The 22,560-nt window shown below is 40.1% G+C and overlaps 2 protein-coding genes and 3 long non-coding RNA genes across 5 annotated transcripts in view; 3 read left to right on the forward strand and 2 right to left on the reverse strand.

The window, feature by feature from the left end:
• The window catches only part of CTNNA2 (catenin alpha 2), a 407,233-nt gene that overhangs the window by 149,376 nt on the left and 235,297 nt on the right, over positions 1-22,560 (reverse strand). The window lies entirely within an intron of this gene.
• LOC120323658 lies at positions 7,931-9,278 on the reverse strand. Its single transcript, XR_005564331.1, has 2 exons — positions 9,175-9,278; positions 7,931-8,724 (listed from the first exon to the last, which is right to left on the reverse strand). It is a non-coding gene; the product is annotated as an uncharacterized LOC120323658 (long non-coding RNA).
• LOC120323657 lies at positions 9,355-16,207 on the forward strand. The gene is made up of 2 exons (XR_005564330.1): positions 9,355-9,947; positions 14,559-16,207. It is a non-coding gene; the product is annotated as an uncharacterized LOC120323657 (long non-coding RNA).
• On the forward strand, positions 9,945-12,171 carry LRRTM1 (leucine rich repeat transmembrane neuronal 1). Its single transcript, XM_027729295.2, has one exon. The coding sequence runs from the start codon at positions 10,264-10,266 to the stop codon at positions 11,824-11,826; it is 1,563 nt and encodes a 520-aa protein (XP_027585096.1). The 5' UTR covers positions 9,945-10,263; the 3' UTR covers positions 11,827-12,171.
• Positions 17,984-19,322, forward strand: LOC120323656. The gene is made up of 2 exons (XR_005564329.1): positions 17,984-18,089; positions 18,548-19,322. It is a non-coding gene; the product is annotated as an uncharacterized LOC120323656 (long non-coding RNA).

Genomic DNA, 22,560 nt, shown 5'->3' on the forward strand with positions numbered 1-22,560 from the left:
AGATTGAATAATTACTGGAATTACTCCCAAAGGGTTTCAGAAAATATTCTTCCCAGTTTCGAGTCACGTTCTTATCACATTTTTCTTTTGACTAGAGGGTGATATTTAATTGCAGTTTTAAGTAAAACAAGTACTTTAAGCAATTCATTAAACATTATGAAAAATGATGCATTTCTCTAACAGTCCTTGAAAGTAGCTTTTTCTTTTTACCCTCCTCTCTAGGCTTTATAGTAAAATCAAATCAATAAATAAAATGGCTTAGTTCTGCTTCTAAAACAAAGAAGCACCTTCTCTCTGTTTTCCATGCATCAGGTTAGGCATAGAATATCCTGGAATTGATATATTGGAATGTTACTGGCAATATTATTAAGATAAGTAGGAGCAGATGATAGCATTATTTGGTCTCTTGGATTTCTTAAATTTAATCAGTATTTAATGGATACAATGGTGCCAGCAAATCCAGACAGTCAGAGAACACAGCTCAAAAGACTCTGAGTTGAATGTATTTCAGGGAAGCATCCCAAGGTCGGCATTGCTTTGCAGTGCTGCAGATGCATCCAGCAGGCTCAAGGTCCTGCAGAGTGAGGGCCAAGGAAAAGCACTGATGTATCAAAGGAGAAATGCTTTGATAACTGCTATCAACATGATTTCCTCCAGGCTGAAGGTAAAGAAGCCAATACCACCCAACTTCACCCCACTGGCAATAAGGAAGGTTTTCCCAGTATATTTTAGTGTCTTCTGCTGCTCTATTGCCTTCATGTCCCTCGTGGGGCACAAGAACAGCTACAGGTGATTTCTGCTGACCAAATGTCAGTGCAGGGTCCACGTTCAGCTGGCAAAACAGGCTGCAGGAAGGCAATGGGACCAAACCTCAGCTGGACAGAAACAGATCTGGGAGCACTGCAGGACAGTCATTCTTGTCCAAAAGTTGATGTCTTGAACATCAGAACTGTGTTGATTATTACCATATTCATTATGGTTGGAGTCCCTCTGCTCTGGAGCCAGGCTGGGAGAGCTGGGGATGTTCAACCTGGAGAAGAGAAGGCTCCAGGAAGACCTTAGAGACACTTCCAGTGCCTGAAGGGGCTCCAAGAGAGCTGGAGAGGGACTTGGGACAAGAGCCTGGAGTGACAGGACAAGCAGGAATGGCTTCCCACTGCCAGCGGGCAAGGTTAGATTAGGTATTAGGAAGAAATTTTTGGCTGTGAGGGTGGTGAGGCCCTGGCACATGTTGCCCAGAGAGGCTGTGGCTGCTCCATCCTTGGAAGTGTTCAAGGCCAGCCTGGATGGTCTTTAAGGTCCCTTTCAACCCAAACCATTCTATGATGCTCTGATTAGTACATAGCGAAAGATAGCCCTGGATGGGCATAATGCAGGGACACAGGAACAGACAATCCCTGAAATTAGGAGCTGGAAACAGAAAAACAAAAGAAAAAGAAAAGAAAAAAAATACCCTCAAAAAGCAACCCTAGAAGTAGGAAGAACAAGGGCACAAAATAAGCAAAAAAAATCGAGATACAATTAGAAGAAGCAAAGTGAGCATCTGGACCCTAGTATTGCTTCCAGGACTGACTTCTTTTGTATTTGGGAATCATTATTGTAAATTGCTTATCACCTTTTGTCCCCTACTGCCAAGGGCCCCCGTTGAGCAATGTACACATGGTAACACCAGTAAAGATTCTGGGGACTGAAGGAGGATGTTGGGGCAGATTTGGGAGCAGCTTCTCTGCCCAACATCCACAGGACTGGGAGGGAAGGGAACTCAATCAGTTTACAACACACTGAGGGACACGAATCCTCAGCCAGCATCCAAAGGGTGCACTAAGGAGGTGAGTAGTTTGGGATTTTCACTCCAACGGTTTCCCAAATTCTCAGAATTGCTGCCAGGAACATTACTGATGTAATCATGAAAAATGGTTATTCATCCACAGCCACACGTACATTACACAGCATCCACTTAAACACATAAACACCTTTTCATAGACAAAAATCTCTGAATAATGGAGAAAGAACTACCATACATCTTCAGCCACAGGCATTTCACAGATAGTGACCTTCGGTTTTGATTTAGAGGCTCTAGCTAAAAAAGCTTGGCTCTACACCAAATCTGAAGAAGAAAATCAAACACATTCTTGTCAAATTATAATTAATTTGCACTACAAAAAAAGAGTAGAAGTAAGCCAAGCATTCTTTAAAAATGGTCTCTAGAATTCAAAACACTCAGTAAAATGTTCTATCTCTCGAAAAAGAGGATGATATTTTCCTGTCTTTTCAAGTTGATTACGCATCTTTCCACTCATTTAAAATATAAATTGAGTCTTAAGAAGCAATAAGCTCTTCATTTTACAGGAATATTAAAGCTTCAAAATTACAGCAGTAGCAGAGGAAATAGGATTCTAAAACACGGCTGAAGTAAACCCTAAAGCTTTGTTACTATTTGCCCCTCCAATCTGCTGTTTCACCTTTAAAAACATATATAATGTGAGGGTAATTATGATTCATACTATTGTATGAATGTTGAGAATGTAGTTGGCATATTCATTCCAAAACTTTGCAGGTAAATTCAGGATCTTTGGATATGTTATAAAAATTTGCAATACCTTTCATCATATTTATTAAGAGTAAAGGAGCAACACAAAAACTTTTGATTGCCTTGTATGTTTCTTCCTTATAGGACATAAAAAGCCTTTAAAGCACATTGGAACAAAAGCAAAGAAGAGCCAGGAATGATTACTTCAAAGGCTGCCATTGGATCTCACAACATTAAATTAGCTGTTGAGCAAAGCTGGGTTTCTAAGATTACACATAACCACACACAAACCTCCTCCACCATATGAAACTGTTCAGTAAGGCCCCAGTATTTTTAAGTTGGTTTAAAAAAAGAAGGTTAGGTTATTGTCTTTTTTTTTTTTTAGAATGCATGACTATCTTTTGTTATGCCTTTAAATATGTCCTTCTGAGACTCCTGACCCATGATTATTTCTCTTAGACATTACATCAGTTGCAAATAAAACGTAATGAAACCATAAATATTTCAGGTAGTCAACAAACTGCCGTCTTTAAGCTTGCAAAAATCACAATGACTTCTATCTGAAATATGAGTCTTCAACCTGGTTTCTTCTTTATTAATTCTGTGTATGAGCTAATGATCCAGTCCCTCTAATCTCCCTATAAGACGCAATACACATGGAACCAGGATTTCAGCACATTTCATCCCGAGTTTTCCCTTCAGATTATGGATATCATCAGAGCAGAAGCAGGAAAACATAAAAATCCTGTCTTCTCTATCTGCCAAAATTCACCAAGAAGCAACGTAACAGAGACTAACAGTCTGCCAAAGATGAGATTGCCTGTCTGCTATAGGTGCTCTGCTACAATCTGACATCCATTTCCATGACTACATGACAGCTGATATTAGTCAGGTCCTCAGTAAATCCAGGAGTCAGATCTAAGAGCATTCCAAATTATATTATTTACAGGTAACATTTTCCAAAAGCAGAGTTTCTCTGTAAAACAACTCCTTTGCTTGTAGTGATAGGACAAGGGGGAATGACTTCAAACTGAAAGAGAGGAGGTTTAGATCAGGTATTAGGAAGAAATTCTTCCCTGTGAGGGTGGTGAGGCCCTGGTAAAGATTGCCAGAGAAGCTGTGGCTGCCCCATCCCTGGAAGTGTCCCAGGCCAGGTTAGATGGGGCTTGGAGAAACCTGGTCTAGTGGAAGGTGTCTCTGCCTGTGGTGGGGTTGGAATGAGATGGTCTTTAAGGTTTCTTCCAACCCAAATCATTCTATGACTTTATGATTCTATTTTTCTCTGGAGTAAATTTAAATGATATCCTATGAGATGGGCGAGGACTCAATAAAAGCCTTTATTCTATTTCAAAATACTAGCACTGACTTTATCACCAACCCATACTTCTTGAAATAATGTATACACAAAGGGCAGCAAAAAAGTTTTTTGTCTTTTTTGATCGTGCTTTAAAATACACTTTGAAAAGAGCAGAAAAAAATGGATTGTCTAATGCTGAGGAGAACAGATTTTCTGCTCTGGGAAAGTCTTCCAAGAGTAGTTCATCCATTTGTAAAAAGACTTTACAGAAGAGTGCCAGGATCAGCTTTTAACTTGTTCATCATAGCTTTCAATAATTGATTTCATAACTTCCTCTCAATTTTCTCTTCTTCCTGAATTTTGGAAATCTAAAAAATGTTTACTGACACTAAAGTTTTGTCATTGCTTAAGAAGAAAGAACAGTTTTGCTTCAGAAGGGCTGTCCCAACATAAGACATGTGCCTTTTATGCAGCATAGCTAAACCTGCATCCCCAGGTGAGACTGGACAACTTCCCGAGCAACACAAGTTATTCTGGAGAAGAACACAAAATTCTGGCATGTCAAAATTCTGAACATGTGATGAGTTTAGGAACACAACCAGTTTAGTTACAGGGGAGATTTTGCCCAGTCCTAATCAGCCCTGCTATTCTGTCAGTTTGTGGTGCATTCATGGTTGAACCATCACCAGCCTCTCTCAGATTGATCATTTTGAGGTAAATACATCAAGATAAAACGAGCAGCCAACCTGAGATGCAGTGGTGTCAATAGCCACCTTGGAGCAGATACATCCATGCAAGAACAGAATCCTTTCAGTGGAAACAAGTCTTGAAGCACAAAAAAAAGACCATTTAGCACTAGAGTTTATATAAGAAAATAATCCTTACAGATGAACCAGCAACAGTAGTAGAGGGCAAGGTAGATGTTTTCAAGTGTGTGGATGAGCTCTGGCCCTCTCTGCTCTTAAGCTAATTGGAAATTAATTACAGTTCATTCACTGGCACCTCCAGAAATGCTTGGGAAGGGCTTGAGACAAACCTTTCTGGAGTGTCTTGCTTAGCACTTCTGAAGGTGGAATTAATTGATTTCCAGTTAAATATGACTAACTAAAACCTATACAATTGCTAATTGTTGCACTCCACGTGTGCTCCCTCCAAGACGTCCCAAGACATTTTTAGAGATATAAATTAGCAACAGTTAATCAAAACACGAGGTTTAAATTTTCACTTTCCCTGTCAACCAGAGGTTCCACCAACCTGGTCACTTGATGGTAACACATCAATCTTTGCTTAACCAGGATGTTGCACGATCTTCACCAACGTGTTGATTAATCACAAAGGGATAGTTTTATTTGTTGTCTTTTTTCCATTACACCTGGACATTCAGAACCAATAACACTGTCTAGAGCTTTGACAGCATGTCCAGAAATCCATAGGCAAGTTCACTTAAGAGAGTCAGTAACTCTTTAGATTATTCAAGTAGTTTAAGACTAATGAACAGGAGAGAGATACTTCATCTTATGACTGACATATTTTCCTAAAAATTGACATTTCTGCACTGCATTGACAATGCTGCACATAGGTCTCTTGTGTGAGTGACTTTATAGAGATAGGCACAGCCAGCTGGGACTGAATGTGGACAATGAGGATGGAACAGCTGCAATGAGACAGAAAAGTGTTTAGCACCTTGTCCAAAATAATAAAATAATTTACAGAAGAATATCTATTATTTAAAGTTGGTAACAAATCCAGTGTGTCTGTTAGGCACTATAAGAATTTAAGGACATATGGAGTCACCAGGAGTATTTTGGTCAAAATCTTGCAAAATATAATGCATTTTTATATCTATTAAAAGAGGCGTGTTGTACAGGAGGTGGATTTCTTATCAGCTGAAATCCTAAATTCTATACAGAAGAGGCAGGCAATAAATGTCCAGGTTGACCAAGACAGAAACACCAGAGAAATAACAGATTGCTCTACTTTGAGTCACGACTTTTTCTTCCCTTTTCTGTTTTTAAATGTTTCCTTTATACAAAATGCCATGGTTCAGCACCCTTGCAAATTAAAGACTACCAAAGATCAAGGTTTGAGTCCCTCCATTCATGAAAGGAAATTAAAATCACCACTAAAAGTCCCACTTTTTATTACTCTGATATAAACCATTCAGAAAATACCAGAAGGAAGAACTATACTCAGTATTTAATACACTGTTCTGACTTATTGTATTTTGTTAGTGAATTTATTAAAAGATGTATATATGCAGAGTTCGACATCAGTGGCCAGATTCTGATCTTACTCACTCTGTCCCAACCCCCTCTGTCCTGGATTGCAAGTAAGTCAAGGTAAATACCTAAGTACAAACAGTAATGGAATATAAAATGAATTAGTAATAATGAAATTATTCTGAGGCCAGTTAAATCCCACGGGACACTTGATGGTTGGACTGGATGATCTTAGAGGTCTTTTCCAATGTTACTGATTCTATGATTCAATGTTTAATCTGAACTCAATATTAAAAATGTGTAGACCAAATACACTGAAAGATGTTTTCCTTTTTCAGCCTGAACAATTCTAACAGTCACTGCAGGGTGTTGCCAGTGGACTACACTTGTCATGACTACAAGAATTAGCTTCCCACTTAAACTTTCTAAAACTTTATTCATGTTGTTCTTCTGCAACCTACTTCACATTGATTTAATCAAGCTCCCTTAAACACACATAAACTGAGTTTGCCATTCTTAAAATATTTTATAATAACACATTTAATAAAGCTAATTTAAACCTGCTAATTTTATAGAGACTTGCCAGAGGCTTTGAAACTTCACAAAATGTGTAAACTTGACAGTTTGGTTGTGATAATAGCTGAGACAGTGGAAATTAAGCCCTCTGCATTACAATCATGTTCAAAGTGGATTCCTAGTTTTATTGCAAAAAAAAGTATGCTGCAAAAATATAACAGAAAACCAATTTATAAAAGATATTTCAGGCCAAGACATACATTCACCCAAGTTTGGCTTTTCAGATCCAAGTGGCCCAGTTCTTGAATTTGGTCACTACTGTGCCTCAACAGCACAGCCCCAAACATACACTGAGGTCTCTCATTTTAAAGACTACCTGGAATCTTTTCTACAACCAAATTTTGCATAAGTAAAAGCAGGGTTTCTCGTTCAACAGACCTCTGTAAGAGCTTTGAGACAGTGTGCTTAGGGCCATTAATTCTGAGTTCCTAATTCTAGTTGTCAGTCTTCCAGCTGATGCTATATAGGTTTGCTACTGTCTGCTCTAATTTCTACCTTTGAAAACCAAATGATAATGGATTATATGCCAAGTGTGGGAATAGGCACATTGAGTAGGATCCAGGCTGTATCCCAGGTGATAGCAAGAAGAAGCAGTGCAAAAAAAAATATTCAGCTCTTCAGTGAAGCATCAAGGAGTTTCACCTCTACTAGAGGAATTCTTCACTTTATACATAGCATTTAAATGATAACTAAGTGATCATTATCATCATCTGATTTGCAGAAAATGGCAGCTTTCCTTGAAGATATAACTGAAATTTTTAGGGCTATTGTTGCAGAGCTCTCCTCAAATTTTTATATGGGAGAAGGCATTAAGACTTCACCCACGAAGACTTGTAGGGTTGCAGGTTTTTAAGGGACACAACCTCATTTCTTTGAAGCTTTTTTCAGTATCTGTAAAGTTCAAGTCATCTTTTATTTTTTTTTCCTACTAATTGCCTCAAAATATTCATCAAGGCAATCTGGAATATATTCTTGGACAAGGTTTTTTTTTTTTAGTCTCTCCTGCTTCAGTGCTCTTTCTCTCGGTTCTGTCATTGCTTTCCTTCCTGCTTTTGTGTATTCAGAAACAGAATTAAGGTGTACTGCAACCAGTGGACACTTGCATAAACAGCCTGCTTTGAATAAAACAGCACGATTTTGAGAGAGGAAAATCACCTTCAGCTTTCCTGCCCAAATGCTAAAACACAGATGAGGTTCGTATACTATCAAAGCATAACATTTTTGCTTTGAGACCACTGAAATGCTGTGAAGAGAAGAAAAAATGTAAATAAACTGAACATGGAGCATAAAAGCACGTTGGTTCCCAGGTTCTGAAACCGCAGTTAAAGTGGTTTATATTTGTAATTTATTTAAGACTGGTTTTGGCAAATACATTAGTAATGCACCTCCTTCACAGATTTTTATGCACGAAAGCTTTAAGTTTGCCAGGACCTCTGTAAAGCAACTTTTACTGCATCAAATTACTGCATTCCTTGATCTCTCCCAGCACACACTCCCAGCAGCCAGCCACACTCAAACACAACGATCAGCTCTCTCAGAGATACTCCAATAACAGGTCTTTTTAAAAAATTAACACAGTTGTGAAAAAGAAAGCAAATACAACGCTTTTTCCCTGCCCCTCCAGCATTTTGCACCCGGTGTCAACTTAAAATCAGCACTTTCTTCTGCAATACTTGTATTTCCATGTGAAACTTCTTCACTGAGAATTGATGCAGAATTGGGAGCTGTCAGCTCTGATCGCATTCACCAGCACACAGGTTTGAGACTCTATTTCATAATAGGAAAAGATGGCCAGCGTTTTCCTGACAGAAGTACCACACATTTTTCAGTCAGTAAAAATTACAGAGCTCATTGTTGACGCATTTCCCATGCAGAATGAGGACTGCAAATTATCAGGCAAAGGTTTTTTTGTTATTTTTTTTCCCCTTTGGTACACAGCACAAAACCCAGCACAATCTGCAAAACTTATTAACTACTGGGGTTTGAAACCCCTTCTTTGCATGCTGCCGACACGGTCACAGCAACCTATACATTGATCTTATTCCAAAAGCACAGTGATCTTTATGCTGGAAGAATTCTAGTTCTGTGTGCCGTAGCATACACTGCAAAGGAAAAGAAAAAGCCTTTAGGAAAGGCATGTGCTGAACACACAAAATATGCAGGATGGAAAAAGACCAAATGTAATTAAAGCTTATATGAAATGAGACATTCCTATTTGCAGAGCTCTGGCTGCATTTCTCTGAGAAAGAATGCACAGAATTTCAAATCATGCTCTATTTAGACAATGTCAGAAGAAAAACACATTCCCCCCCCACCCTCCACACCCCTCAATCCCCCACCCCAAGACTCCAAAAGGCAAATCTCATCATCGGAACTAAGAGAGAAAAAGCAATCCAAAGAGACCGGTTTACATATTCCTTCCCAAACCAAGAAATCAAGTCTCTCCCTCTCCCGGCTAATAGCTTATAAATTCAGACTTTAAACAAAAGCACCACCAAAAAAAAAATATATATATAAAAAAGAAGAATCATCCTAATTCTCAAGCTTCCTACTTAGCACTGCCTCGCTTTTGATGATTTGTGCGGCTGTGTGTGCGTGCCTGTTTGAGAAATGGCGAGATAGGCTTAAAGTATTTTCCATTTCATCAAAGAGCATATATTACTTTCCTGGTTCGCTCCCGATGTTGGTTTTATGCCCACCCCTTTTCAATCTGCCCATGTCTGAGATGCACAGTGCAGGCGTACAATCATGAGCAGCTTACGACACTCAGTGAACACTGGGTGCCTCTGCATGCTCTAGCAACATACTGCTCAGCTGAAGGGAAGGGATTCTTGCTGTCTCTCTCTGCTCTAAGCATCACCTAACAAGCAAAGCGAACAAAGAATGGGAAATAAAGCGACCCTTAACCGGTCAGTGAATGAATGGTAACCTCTCTCTGGAGTAAAGGTTGTGCCGGTCAATGGTCGTTGCAAATGACGGACATTAAACAGATTGACAAATCCTGTGGAGTCGTTAGTAAAGAGTTTGGAGTTTTTTTCACGCCACAGTGTTAACTGCAGAGGAAAGGACAGAGGGAGAAGGAGAAGATCAAGCTCATGTACATAGTTCTGAAACTTGCAGGTCCTAGGAGGCAGCTCAAAAGCTAGCTGGACAAGCCTTTCGCTCGTTGAGCAGAAGCGAAGTGAGACATTGTGAGCTTGCCAGCCTTGCACAACATTGAAAGGGACTGAATTTGTAGCACAGAGGGGTCTTTTTTAGCTCTGCATATAATTAGTCCAAACACAAAGGAAGCAACTGAATGGAGGTTGTCACTCTCTGGAAAAGGGTGGGTAAGACACTTTTTAATTAAATTCTTTCATGAAGAAAGATTTTTTTTTTTCCTTTGCTGCAGCATTTAACATGAACAAAATCACTATCATTTTACCTTTGAATGTCTGTGAACTTTAATGCTGCACAGCTCCTGCATGCTGTAAAGTGAAATATTTGCCTCTGTGTTTGTTCTGTTTGCTGTTTTGCTTTGGTTTTCGGGCTTTGTTTCGTTGGTTTGCTCTTTTTTTTTTTCCCCCCTTAAATAAAATATGATGTAGAATTTGAAAAGATTCAATGGACATTCTCAAGCATATTTGGAAATATTCTTGCTAATGGATTTCCTTCTTATTGGTCTCTGTTTAAACTGGCTGCTGAGGAAGCCCCCGGGGTTGATATTGTGTACGCTGGGTATCTTTTCTAAAATGCTTCCAGCTGTGAATAGTGGGTGTCCACAGCTCTGTCGGTGTGAGGGCAGGCTTTTGTACTGTGAATCACTGAATCTTACAGAGATGCCTCGCAACCTGTCGGGCATGATGGGCTTGTCTCTGCGGTACAACAGCCTTTCAGAGCTGCATGATGGACAGTTCACAGGGTTAATGCAGCTCACGTGGCTCTATCTGGATCACAATCACATTTGCTCAGTGGAGGGGAATGCCTTTCAAAAATTGCGGCGAGTTAAAGAGCTCACCCTGAGTTCCAACAAAATAACCCAACTGCCCAACACCACTTTCCGCCCCATGCCAAACTTGCGCAGTGTGGATTTATCTTACAACAACCTACAGTCTTTGGAGCCCGACCTGTTCCACGGGCTGAGGAAACTGACAACTTTGCACATGCGGTCGAACGCCATCAAGTTCGTGCCGGTGAGAATTTTTCAGGACTGTCGCAGCCTGAAGTTTCTGGACATAGGATACAATCAGTTAAAGAGCCTGGCTCGAAACTCTTTTGCGGGCTTGTTCAAACTCACTGAGCTGCACCTCGAGCACAATGACTTGGTGAAAGTGAATTTAGCCCATTTTCCCAGGCTCATCTCCCTGCACTCTCTCTGCTTGAGAAGGAATAAAGTTACCATCGTAGTAAACACCTTGGACTGGATATGGCAACTGGAAAAGATGGATCTCTCTGGCAACGAAATCGAATACATTGAACCTCACGTTTTCGAAAGTGTACCTCATCTCAAATCCCTGCAGCTGGACTCCAACCGGCTGACCTACATCGACTCCCGGGTCCTGGACTCCTGGAAGTCCCTCACTAGCATCAGCCTCTCCGCCAACGCCTGGGATTGCAGCCGGAACGTCTGCGCCCTGGCCTCCTGGCTGAGCAACTTCCAGGGTCGCTACGACAGCAACCTGCTCTGTGCCACCCCCGAGTACGCGCAGGGCGAGGATGTTTTGGACGCCGTGTACGCCTTCCACCTGTGCGAAGACGCAGACCCCACGAGCGTCAACACCTTCTCCCCGGTGACCAACAACAGCGACCAGACGCTCGGCTACGGCTCCGCCACCGCCACCTACGACGTGCCGGACAGCGGCGAGGACCGGACCACGTACGCCGTCACCATCACCATGCCCGGCGAGAACTCCGAGAACGCCGTGCAGATTCACAAGGTGGTGACGGGCACCATGGCACTGATTTTTTCCTTCCTCATCGTGGTTTTGGTGTTGTACGTCTCCTGGAAGTGCTTTCCAGCCGGCTTAAGGCAACTAAGACAGTGCTTTGTCACACAGCGCAGGAAGCAGAAGCAGAAACAGACCATGCACCAAATGGCTGCCATGTCAGCCCAGGAGTATTATGTTGATTACAAACCCAACCACATTGAGGGAGCCCTGGTGATCATTAATGAGTATGGATCTTGTTCCTGTCACCAGCAGCCAGCGAGGGAATGTGAGGTGTGATTTTCCTTGTGGGATTTAAACAGTGTGCAACCAAATAACAGCGTGCAGGCAGACAGTGGCACGGGGTGGGGGGGGTTGCTGGGCTTTGCTGGTGGTTTCTGATGTGCACCTCTGCCCAAATTGTTAAGAGGGGCTGTCCCAGAGACTTGATATTTTAGCTTTATCGTGTCTTAAAAACCTTCAGGACAGCCAATCTTAAGGTTTCATATGCTAATACTCCCTTTGAAGATCTGTCAATATTCAGGAATCTGAGAGTGTAAAAAGGTACCAATTATTGATCTTTTGTAAACTAAAAAAAAAAAAAACTGTTTAAAATAAAAAAAAATAGCATTTACAGTTTTTACAGACTGGTGTATATTACATGAATGGTTCCCTGTATACAAAATGCAACAGTTTAACCTCTTTTTCTCTTCATGCTGAGTGTTGAAATGAAAGTCGAGGAGCAAAGAAGCCACGTAAAAGAGAAAGCTTAAAATTACCCATTGTAATTAGCACACATTCACATCCATCATGTTGCTGAAGATATGAAGCATGACACTGGAATTCTATTTTTGTTAATGTGCTACCTGTAACTGGATGCCAGTACAACAAGGAGCCAGTGCACCTCAGAAAGGCTAAAGTTTTGACCCTGTCCCTGGGACAGGTATTCTGAGGGTTTTTAAGTACAGCTCACTTGTTAGTTGCTGCAAGATCCATAAAAACAGCATCAGAACCCTTAGAAGTATTTTGTATCAAAACTGATCATACTGCAAAGACTCCCTAAAAAAAAAAAACAACCAACAAAACCCAAATGAGTGAAACACCGCCAAAATGTGCTCATCAGAAATATAAAAAAGACCAAAAACCCCACTAAATTTAAGGGCTTTTAATAGCTTTTCCCACTTTTATGCTTGTTTTGAGCTATGCCAAGAGCAGGGAACTTGTTCTGTGCCCTGTGGTGCCATGGTGAGTGGAGAAGAGCAAAAGCTATTTGGGTCTCAGTGATGAAACCTGTGTGTCTGAAGAGCAAAACCACCGTCAAGGGAAGATAGAGAGGTATTAGATCCTACTTCTGGGTCCTGTAGTAAACTGCTGGCAAAGCCCAGCTCATGTCCCTCCCTTCCACCAGCAGCCTTCACTAACAAAACAACCCTAAAAATCTCTGCAGAGGCTGAAAGCAGATGAACCCTCCTTACTAATGAGTGATAAATGGAATTGATGGATATAAAGCAGTGATTTCACAATGTAGAATCACGCAGCTGTTTTATCTGACTGCCCTTAAATAAAGGCTTCCTTTCTTTGTATTTTGGATTTTCCATTCCAGCATGTGAACAACTTGATCCTTTCACCAACTCCCCTCATACTAATTGACGGTGAGGGAGTTTTGTAACATCAGGCAGAGCATCTTGAAATTTTCTTCCTACGGCACTACATGGGAATAAAATGTTATGGATAATGAACTGGGTGACATTTCTATGCTCTGTACATGTTTCTCTATCCTCAGGTTACCACCAATAGAGGAACAATTGCAAAATCTTACATGTATTTTAATGTAACGCAGGGGCTTTTTTCCCTTTTTTATAGCATTGAAGTGCCACCTACTCTTACAAGGCTACAGCAGGCTCATAAAGCAGAAAATAGGCATGGAATAAATCACTTGTTTTCCTGCACAGCAGGTTTTAGCCATTAATTTTGAGTGTAAAGAGTGACTTCTATATTTTTTTCTGACTGATACTATTTTAATTAAGGAGTCAGAATTTATTTTCATCTATTTGATACATCTCATCTTCTGTAATATTAAATATGGCAAGAGCCCTTTAATCAAAATTTTTATTCAGTGAGACTATAATATCATCTGTGAAAGCAATGAGATTATGTACTGGGAGAGGACTGTTTCATAGAGAATTTAATGAAAATCAGCTGCTTTTTCACTAAAGCCACTGAAAATTCCCCCACAGTTACAAACAAGCCAGCACTGTTAAAACCAGGCTTTTCTCTCTTTAAACAAATGCACATTTCTCTTCCTGTGCCTCAAACCCAGTAGGGCCTGATCCATCCTGAAACTCCCGAGTGACCTGAGGGGTTGAGTGTCCATGTACAAACCTAACAGCGAGGACAGAGAGAAAGTACAGACCCCCTTGTCTTTTGGGTTGCCTGATCATGTTTAAGGCAAAACATATTTGCCTAAATACATGCTAACTCAGGGCCAAGCTATATTTATTTTCCCCATTAAACCCTTCTCTGAAATCAGTAGGGAATTTAACTGTGAAAAATTGGCTCTCCAACTTTGAACTAGGCTATACGTTCCTCAAATCCACAAGGCAGCACTGCAGCCAGCAGGGCTGATTACAACTAGTTGCCAGGATGCTTCCAAAAAATCAACTAAGACCGTTAAAATATTGTATATATATATAAACTGGCTTTATTTCTATAATGACCCCCTGCTGCTATAAAGAAATGTATTAGTGCAGTCATGGCTTTGCCCCTGTAAATCTAAGACAAGACTGATACCAACAAACAATCATCCCGTGGTTGTATTTCAGTGTATTTTTAGCATATTTGTGGGTTGTATTTGAAACACACGAGTGATTGCACCCCTCTGGAGTTGTTCCTGCTGCTTATTGGTGTTAGCAACCTCCAGCCACGTTTGCAAAGACGTGAGCAATCTTGCCTTTGGAATTTATTCACCTCTGTGCTTCATGCATCTTGCACTGACAGCTCAAGTAAACTGAGCAGAGTGTTTTCCTTTAAAGGTGCAGTGATTTCCTAAGTGGGAGCTGATTTCGGTGTTGCCTGTTGCCATTTCTCCTGAAGAGAGGTGATGACCAGCAATGACTTGCCACCCTGAGCAGGATGATGGATGGATGGATGGATCCTCCACGTGGAGCACAGCCCTTATTAAAGGATGTGTTTCAAAATCTTCATGCAGAAATCTTTTCTGAGGGTAATCTCTTCTAGAGACAACCTCCTAGTGGTCCCCAGAGGACATCTGGAGATCCTGACTCTCTGAATATTCACTGGTGAAAAGAAGGGTATCACTGCTGTTACCTGGCAGTACCACAGGGTACCCACATCTAGTCTGAAAGTTTACATGAAATATATGTGGGTAATAAAGAAATAAAAGAGCCACTATGTCATTTCAATCTAGCTATTGCAAATCCAGTTATTCATCCTGCTCCAGGCTATTTCCATTGGTATATATGGGAGTTATCATATTTGTACTGCATTTATGGCAACTGCAGGGACAAATTTTCCCTAACTCTTTCTTCCAAATTTTGTGTTCAACAGCTGTCCAGAGATAAGTCATTCCCTCTCTTTGATGCCCTTATTCTGGCAATATTAAATGGCTCCAAATCAAAAGGAAAAAAAAAAAAAAAAAAGATTCTTTTGGGGTTAGTTGTGACAGTTTTGTCCAAGAGATGCTTGGGGAATATCAAAGGAAGGAAAATATTTTCAATATTCCCTTTCTAATGCTCTACTTAATAGGACTAATCTCCCTTTTATAATGAGGTAATTAGCATTATTTTCTTTATATTTAACTGTCTTTTTAAACACAAGACAGGGTGAAAGGCAAACAAAAGAACTACCTTTTTTGAGGCTGGTTAACAGTACCAGTGTTATAGATCTCTAACATGCAATCTCTTGCTGCTCACATCAATACCCACTCACAGTGCACCCAGTGCTGAAGGAACTGTTGCTGTGTATGCTCTGAATGTATATAAGGGATGATTTATTTTCCTTTCTGTCTTTTTCTTTCCTTCCTTTCTGTACTACTTAAAAAAAAAAATAATTACATGAAACCACAGAATCAATGCTGATGTACCACATTCTGTTTCTGCCCTGAAAATATAAAATACAAAGATATTCTGTGTTAAAGCTGCAAATTCCCTCCTTTGCCATGCTGTCTGGGTACTGCAAGGGGTCAGACCAAGGGATGCCCCCTCCCTCTGTGGTCACAGCAATAGCTGAAGATGCAGCCCCTAGTTCAGAGCTGCCTTGCAAACCTGTGCCAGAGAAAGACCATTAACCATACCTGAGGATATTTTTGTATGCTTTAATATATTCTGTATATGTTTTTATGGCTAAGGCATCGAGGGGTAGTTGAAATGAGTCTGTTTGATCATTTTCTTTGGTTCTGATAAAAAAAAAAACAACAACAATTCATTTGCTATTCAGATGAACTAAATTTGTTCCTTGTGTGTGTCTCATTCTGCATTAAAAGCAAAAGGACTCCCTGAATCCCTCTCCCTTCCCCCCCCCAGCTTCTCCAATGGTATTCAGAGTGGCAACTAAGGAGTATTTAATGAGGAAGCTTATTTCTAATGCTATAACAGTAATAGCAGTAATAATAACGAAATTAAAAGGAGACAAAAGATAAAAGACTGGAGTAACAACAACTAAATCAGGATGTTACTGGATTCCTTTGCCTTTTTTTAAAGGTGGTTAATCTAAAGAACTAGCATAGATGAAAAATCAAGACTGAGGGTGGGTGGAGAAAGCAGTTTTTAAAACCATGCAAGCAGGGATGAAACAGCTTCTGCAAAGGAGGGTACAACACTAAATAGCTTCATTCAGCAGGAGAGAGAATAGGGAAGGGTGAAGGGATGGGATGAAAGGGAAGATGAGAACTGGTGAGGAGGCAAGGGGACCACTGTGCACACATGGGAAATGAGACTTTTCAGTGCCTTCCCCTCCCACGTTAGGACTGTGGCAAGGACAACAGCAGAGATGTAAGAAGGATACCCGGCATCTCCTCTCTCCCTTTCCAAAGTCCCAGTCACACACACTCTCTCATCACAGAGGCACAGACAGACATGCTTCCCCAAACACACGTGCCCACAGCCCCGTCATTTCCTCCGCCACCTCCCTGTTCCCTGGGAGCACAATGTCCCCCTCATCCATCGCTGTGTTTGCTGAGCTCCAGCACTGTGCCTCTGCCACTGATTTTTTTTTGGCTGGATTTCTTAGCTATCCTAGCCACAGTTCACCACAGGTTTTCTAAAAAAAATCAGACTTTTCTACCCAAAATCTCTTTTTTTTTTTTTTGTTTGATTTGTTTTTTAAGAAACCCTCATCTAGAGAGATGGGTGATCTCGAGCTATCACAGATTCTCCTGCTGATTATATCTACACTCATATTCAGCTTTCATGTTCACAGCTATTATGACCAACAGATCTGAGATATTTTTGCTGTGTTCAATTTCCCATTATGCACCAAGGTTATGTTTTTCCTTGACCTGTTCAACCCAGTCTAATATTAACAAATTGAGCATTTACACGGGTTCCTTTCCAAGCATGTAGTTGATTAGGAATTTAGGAAATGCTGGTGATTTAAAGATTAACCTTTCATATAATTACTGACATAAACTAGCGCTATTAAGGTATTAGAAACAACTATTCAGAGCATATTCTCCATTAAAAAAAAACAACAAAAAAAACCAAAAAAAACAAATCACATTTCGAGCCATGCGAAAGACTTTCCATACCAGCCAATTTTTACTTTTTTTTTTTTTTTTTAACAGCAGAAAAACCTGGTGAAAGGAAAGGAGTAAGCACAGCCTACCTCTAAAGTTATGTAGAGGAAAGCAAAGCTATAAAAATAATACAGAAACCAAGCAACAGTCTTCTGCTGGCAAGACACAGCTTGTAATTGGGTGGGTGGCTGTGAAGAGCCGAGATGAATGCTGCAGAGCACTGTAATTTTATTGCACTGTGTCTGCTCTAAAGTGAACATATTTGCAATGGAATCTGTATTTCCCTGAGAACAAGGCAATTGTTTTTTGTTATAAAGATAACGTCACTTGTTGGCATTCAATTCAGACACAATTCTTCAGCCTTTAAAGCAATTACTGTTCTTATTGGCCTTTGCTGGGGGGGATAGTTGGAGGAAACAGTCAAATGGAACAGGCTGCACTGAAAGGAGTTGGAGCCTAAAGTCCCAGCTTTACATTACAAGAGAAGAAATCCAGTTTTAAAATACACAGCAGCTTTTCACCTTTTCCTCCACTTCTCCCCTTCCTAAAAATCCAAATATGTAACATCACTTCTAGTAGTCAGAGAGTGGCTAAAGGATAACGTTATGAGCATTTGTGCTTGGCAAACAGCACTTACTATTCTGCTAAGGCACTTTTATTTTTTAAATCGTTTTGCTGCTCTCATGTTCTTCGCATCCTCACCAGACACAGTAACTACCACCAGGAAGATGTCTTTCAGCACGGGAACGTGACCAATTCCCTTCCATTTCTGAGCTAACAAAGACTCAATCCAAGATTTCAAAGGTGATAGGTAAGTACAAAAAAATCTACTTCATCACTGAATTATCATTTTTAGCACAGTAGACTTCTCTGGCTGACACGGCCAGACACTAAACACAGTCGTTCTTTTATTATCAACTTTATCCTGGCCCTTTTTGCTGATGTGCCTTTCCCCTGATCGCAAAACAGAGCACAGCACCAGAGGGAGGGCTAAAAATTGTATTTTCAGTAAAGTCTCAATGTAAAAAAAATATGCATGGGCACATCAAATTGATTTAAGGGCTGATCTAGTGAAGGCAATGCAGCTGCTATACACAAATCTCCCTGTAGTAGCACACCTCTGTACCCTAGTGGTTACAGTAAGGTATAAGCAAACATCCTCTGATAGCTGGGGGACTCCAACTGAAAACAGATTTCTGAACACCTTTTAAAATATACACTTTCTAACTTTTATCCCTTCTCACCCATTCTCCCATCTCTCATTCCCAGAACCTCACAGGCAGGGTGAATCAAAAGCAAGAGGGGCAGGAAGAAGAGGAAAACCCTGAAAAGCCCAAACTAAGCTGCAAGAACAGTCCACAGCTACTGAATTCCAGAGGTTTTGGTTCTTTTCACAACTGTCAGCCCTTTGAAACACATCTGCTATCAACCCTCTTTGCAAGATGAGAGGCAAAGTGAGTTCCCAGGAGTAAACCTGGATCTGTCTCCATGGTTCAGTGCCTGTCTGACAGTCTGACTTGCTAAGAGAGCCTGGTAAATATTAAAGAATGTTAATAATAATGAGATAAACCACCTGGGGATTTTTCCCACCTCTTTTTTTTTTTTTAACTTGGCTCCATACTAAAGTTTATCTTGACAGAATCTGATCCAGATTATTTCCCAAAGCAATTTTTTCAACAGCAAACAGAAATCTGTGCCTGCTGCTAAAAGGTTTGCTAAAGAGGCCACTGCATGTCAAATGTTTACCTTAATTTCATGTAAATGTCACTCCATATTGGACATTCTGTGTTTCTTTACCAGCATATGCAGCTGCCTCCACCTTCAAAATCCTTCCCCTTGTACCTCAGCTACCTTTACAAACAGCCCAGAACCTGCTGCTCCTGTCAGATCAAATTCCCAAACAACAACTAGATGTCATGAATTTATTATGTAATTGATGTACTCTAATAAATTGAATGTGAATCCTATGGCCTGAAAGACAAAGAAATCATGGAGACAGTAAAGGAGTAGAAGGAATACATCTGACATACTCTCTATGGGGAAACCCCCCCCCCCCAAAACAAAAACCACTGTGAGGGACAGTGCTGGAGGAGTTTGAGGAAGGTGGAGGGCACAGAGCATCAGCTGAAAAAAAAAAGGTGAATTACATTTTTCATCAGCTGAAAAATAGGTGAATGACATAGCAGGAAGTCACTGCTAAAAAACAAAGTGAAAAACGGTAAAGGGGACAGTGCCCATAACAGATTAATCAGCAAGACTTGAGTGATAACCAACACAGGAGAATCTCAATAAGGGTTAACAAAGCTCTGTGGTGATACTTGATGACAAAATGAGTACATACTAACATGTATTTGCACTGGGAAAACAGCAATCCATGAAGTCACGTGGAACTAAACTCTGGGCTTATTCATTCCTCTGTCCATCTTTGCTCTGTCATGATAGGCTTTGTCATATATTTTTATTTTTTTTCTTTATTTTTTACTTATTTATTCCTGTTATGCACAGAATTGGACCCACGGAGATTGTGCTTTTACTTTATGGGAAATATGCTGTTGTTTTTTCAATGGGAGGCACTTCTAGCCTGAAGTAAACCTTATTGTATTGGTTTTGTATATCTATTTCCCTGATTTCAGAAACCTTTAGGGATTACATTAGGTTATTTTAGCTATTGGAATGAACATCTTCCCAAAAAGTTCCCTGAAGTAGTTTTATAAAGTTACACTGAGTCTCTTTCCTAATAAAAAAAAGAGTTGAAAACTTTTTTCCCCCTGGTTATCTTTTCCCATTATGCAGGATACTCCAGCCCCAATCTGTCATTTTTCATTAGCAAAGGAGTCATGCTATGTCTGTTAATGAACAGTCTTAATGAAGATTTGGTGAATAAGCCCTGGAAAATCAAACTCCAAACAAATACTAAAATCTACCTCAGATCTATTGTTTGCAGGTAATAGAAACTGGGAAATGAAAGAGAGTTTAAAGCAATAGGGCATTTAAAACAACAAATAGGGTCAACCCAATGGTGTTTATCAAGAAATTAAAAAAAATCATGGACTTACGGAATGTTATGGGTTAGAAAAGACCTTAAAGCCCATCTCATTCCACCCCTGTGGCATGGGCAGGGACACCTTCCACTAGAAGAATTTGCTCAAGGCCTTATCCAGCCTGGCCTTGAACACTTCCAGGGATGGAAGGGCAGTCACAGCTCCTCTGGGCAACTTATTCCAGTATCTCACTATCCATAACTAACTATAACTAAAAATAACTAAAATATACTGCAGTTCCCCTAGTTTAGAGTTGAGCAGAGCTTATCATAATAGACTGATAAGTCTTATCTCAGTAGCTGTTAATTTAATTTTGAGATTTATTAAGGTCTGTAACACCAGCCAACAGGGATAAATTGATGGGTTGTCTGTAGAGTAGCATCATGCTTCTGTAATCAGCTGCACTCCTGAACTTTTGGATTAGCATAATAGTATTAACATGGTGGTATAAAGAACAGGCAATCTCATATTTGGACTTTCAAACAGCTTTTGACAAAATGCCTTTTAAAGATTTCAGTTTCCCATAAATAAGACAAGCTCCACGGTCATAGAAAACTAGATAAGCACCCAGAAATACAGTGGTCTTTTAGTGAATACAGTGAAAAAAATGGAGCATAGTGTGGTCCCAAGGCCAGGGCTGCTGAATCATCCCAGCTATGATCAGGAAATAGATGGCATTTTCCAGATGAGAGATTATTTATACAGTGAAAAGGAATGAAAATCATGACAATGTGCAAAGGGACTTCCAAAGGCTGAAGTTTACATAAACTCCGATGGACGAAATTCTTAATTGTCTAATACAAAGCAAAAGAAAAGGTATAAGGAAAACTGTTCAGCTGTGCCCTGGTGATATAAGTTACAGGCAACAACTGGACAACTGTCTTCCCGGGTATTGCATTGAAATCTCTGCTCAGTGTGCAGAGAGGAAAAAAAAAAGGTGGAAAAAAGAAAAGTGGAATAACATCTCAAATGTACACGGAACGGAACAGCTCTCAAGAAATTAAATAGCTTGATATAAATCACTACTATGTCTTCCGCTGGAAAATCCTGTTAAGGATAAGTTAGGAAAGGATCTAAGTGCTAGATAAGGATAAACTACTGACAGGCAAAAGGATGAATGATTCAGGGAAGCATGTAAGTGAGGAGAGAGGCAAAGAAACCGGACCTACAACTGCAGCACGAGAACAAAACGTGGATCCACCCCCCCCTCTAGTGGCCAGACCACACAGGGCTACTGCAAAAAATAATCCAAATCACTGGCAGTTGACTTTAAAACAAGCACACACACATCTTTTTTTATTCCCCTTTCAGTTTTATGTTGCTTCCTAGTGTATTATTATTTTCCCTTCCTCATTAAGCTGCCTGCTGTATCCTATGTTGTTTCTTGTCATCACTTAGTGCTGAAGCTGTTGTACAGGACAAGAATTTTTTTTGTGCAGTGCTTCTCCTGGTCTGCAAGAAGAGGATATGGAGTGTGACAGGGGCCCATGCACATTCTAGCACCAGGAATAATCATAAATTAAAAAAACAAGCTTTGGAACTCATCGCAAAAGACATCACTGATACAAAAAATAGGCATTGAAAAAGGGAACAGTTATACAGAAATAGGAACACAGAATTAATTTGATACCTAGATCCCTAAAACTTTTTAGATTAAAAAATATTATTTTTCAGGAACAGCATCTGAGACAAGGCATATCACGCAGTGGAAATGGTCTTTTTTATTTCCTAGTCATGGACCAGTCACTGAATTTCAGTGTTTCCAACCAACCCACACAGCTACAGTCACCTGGAGAAACTTGGGCCAGGAGAACCCTTCACATCCCTGTATTCTGAATATACACAAATTCTTCTTCTTCTGTCTTCTGTAGGAAGTTTGCTAAAACTGGAAGAATCCCCATTTTTACCAATTTCTCTGAATAATTCAATATTACAGACCATTTCCTGTTACTACCTTTTAACAATCCTACCCTAGAACCTTTTGGGGACTGAAGAGGTGAGATGCTGAGTTGGGGGGGCACTGAGAGGTGCTGCTGAGGACTGAGAAGGAGCAGTGCTCTGTTTCTGGCTGGGATAACACCAAACACTTGGTTAGGACTGGATGTTTTGTTTAAGTTCTGTTTTCTACCAAGAAGAAAAAAAAACAAAAAAAAAAAAACAAACAAAACAAAAAAACAAACAAACAAAAACAACAACAAAAAACAAAAACAAAAAACCAAAAAAAACAAACAAACAAAAAAA

Source organism: Pipra filicauda, unplaced genomic scaffold (genome assembly GCF_003945595.2).
Source record: "Pipra filicauda isolate LSUMZ 115617 unplaced genomic scaffold, ASM394559v2 scaffold30_size5312502_pilon, whole genome shotgun sequence".
NCBI classification, from domain to species: Eukaryota; Metazoa; Chordata; class Aves; order Passeriformes; family Pipridae; genus Pipra; species Pipra filicauda.

What these genes read in the sequence shown, in the direction of transcription:
- LRRTM1 (XM_027729295.2), top strand. Translation starts at nt 10,264, where the DNA reads ATGGATTTCCTTCTTATTGGTCTCTGTTTAAACTGGCTGCTGAGGAAG.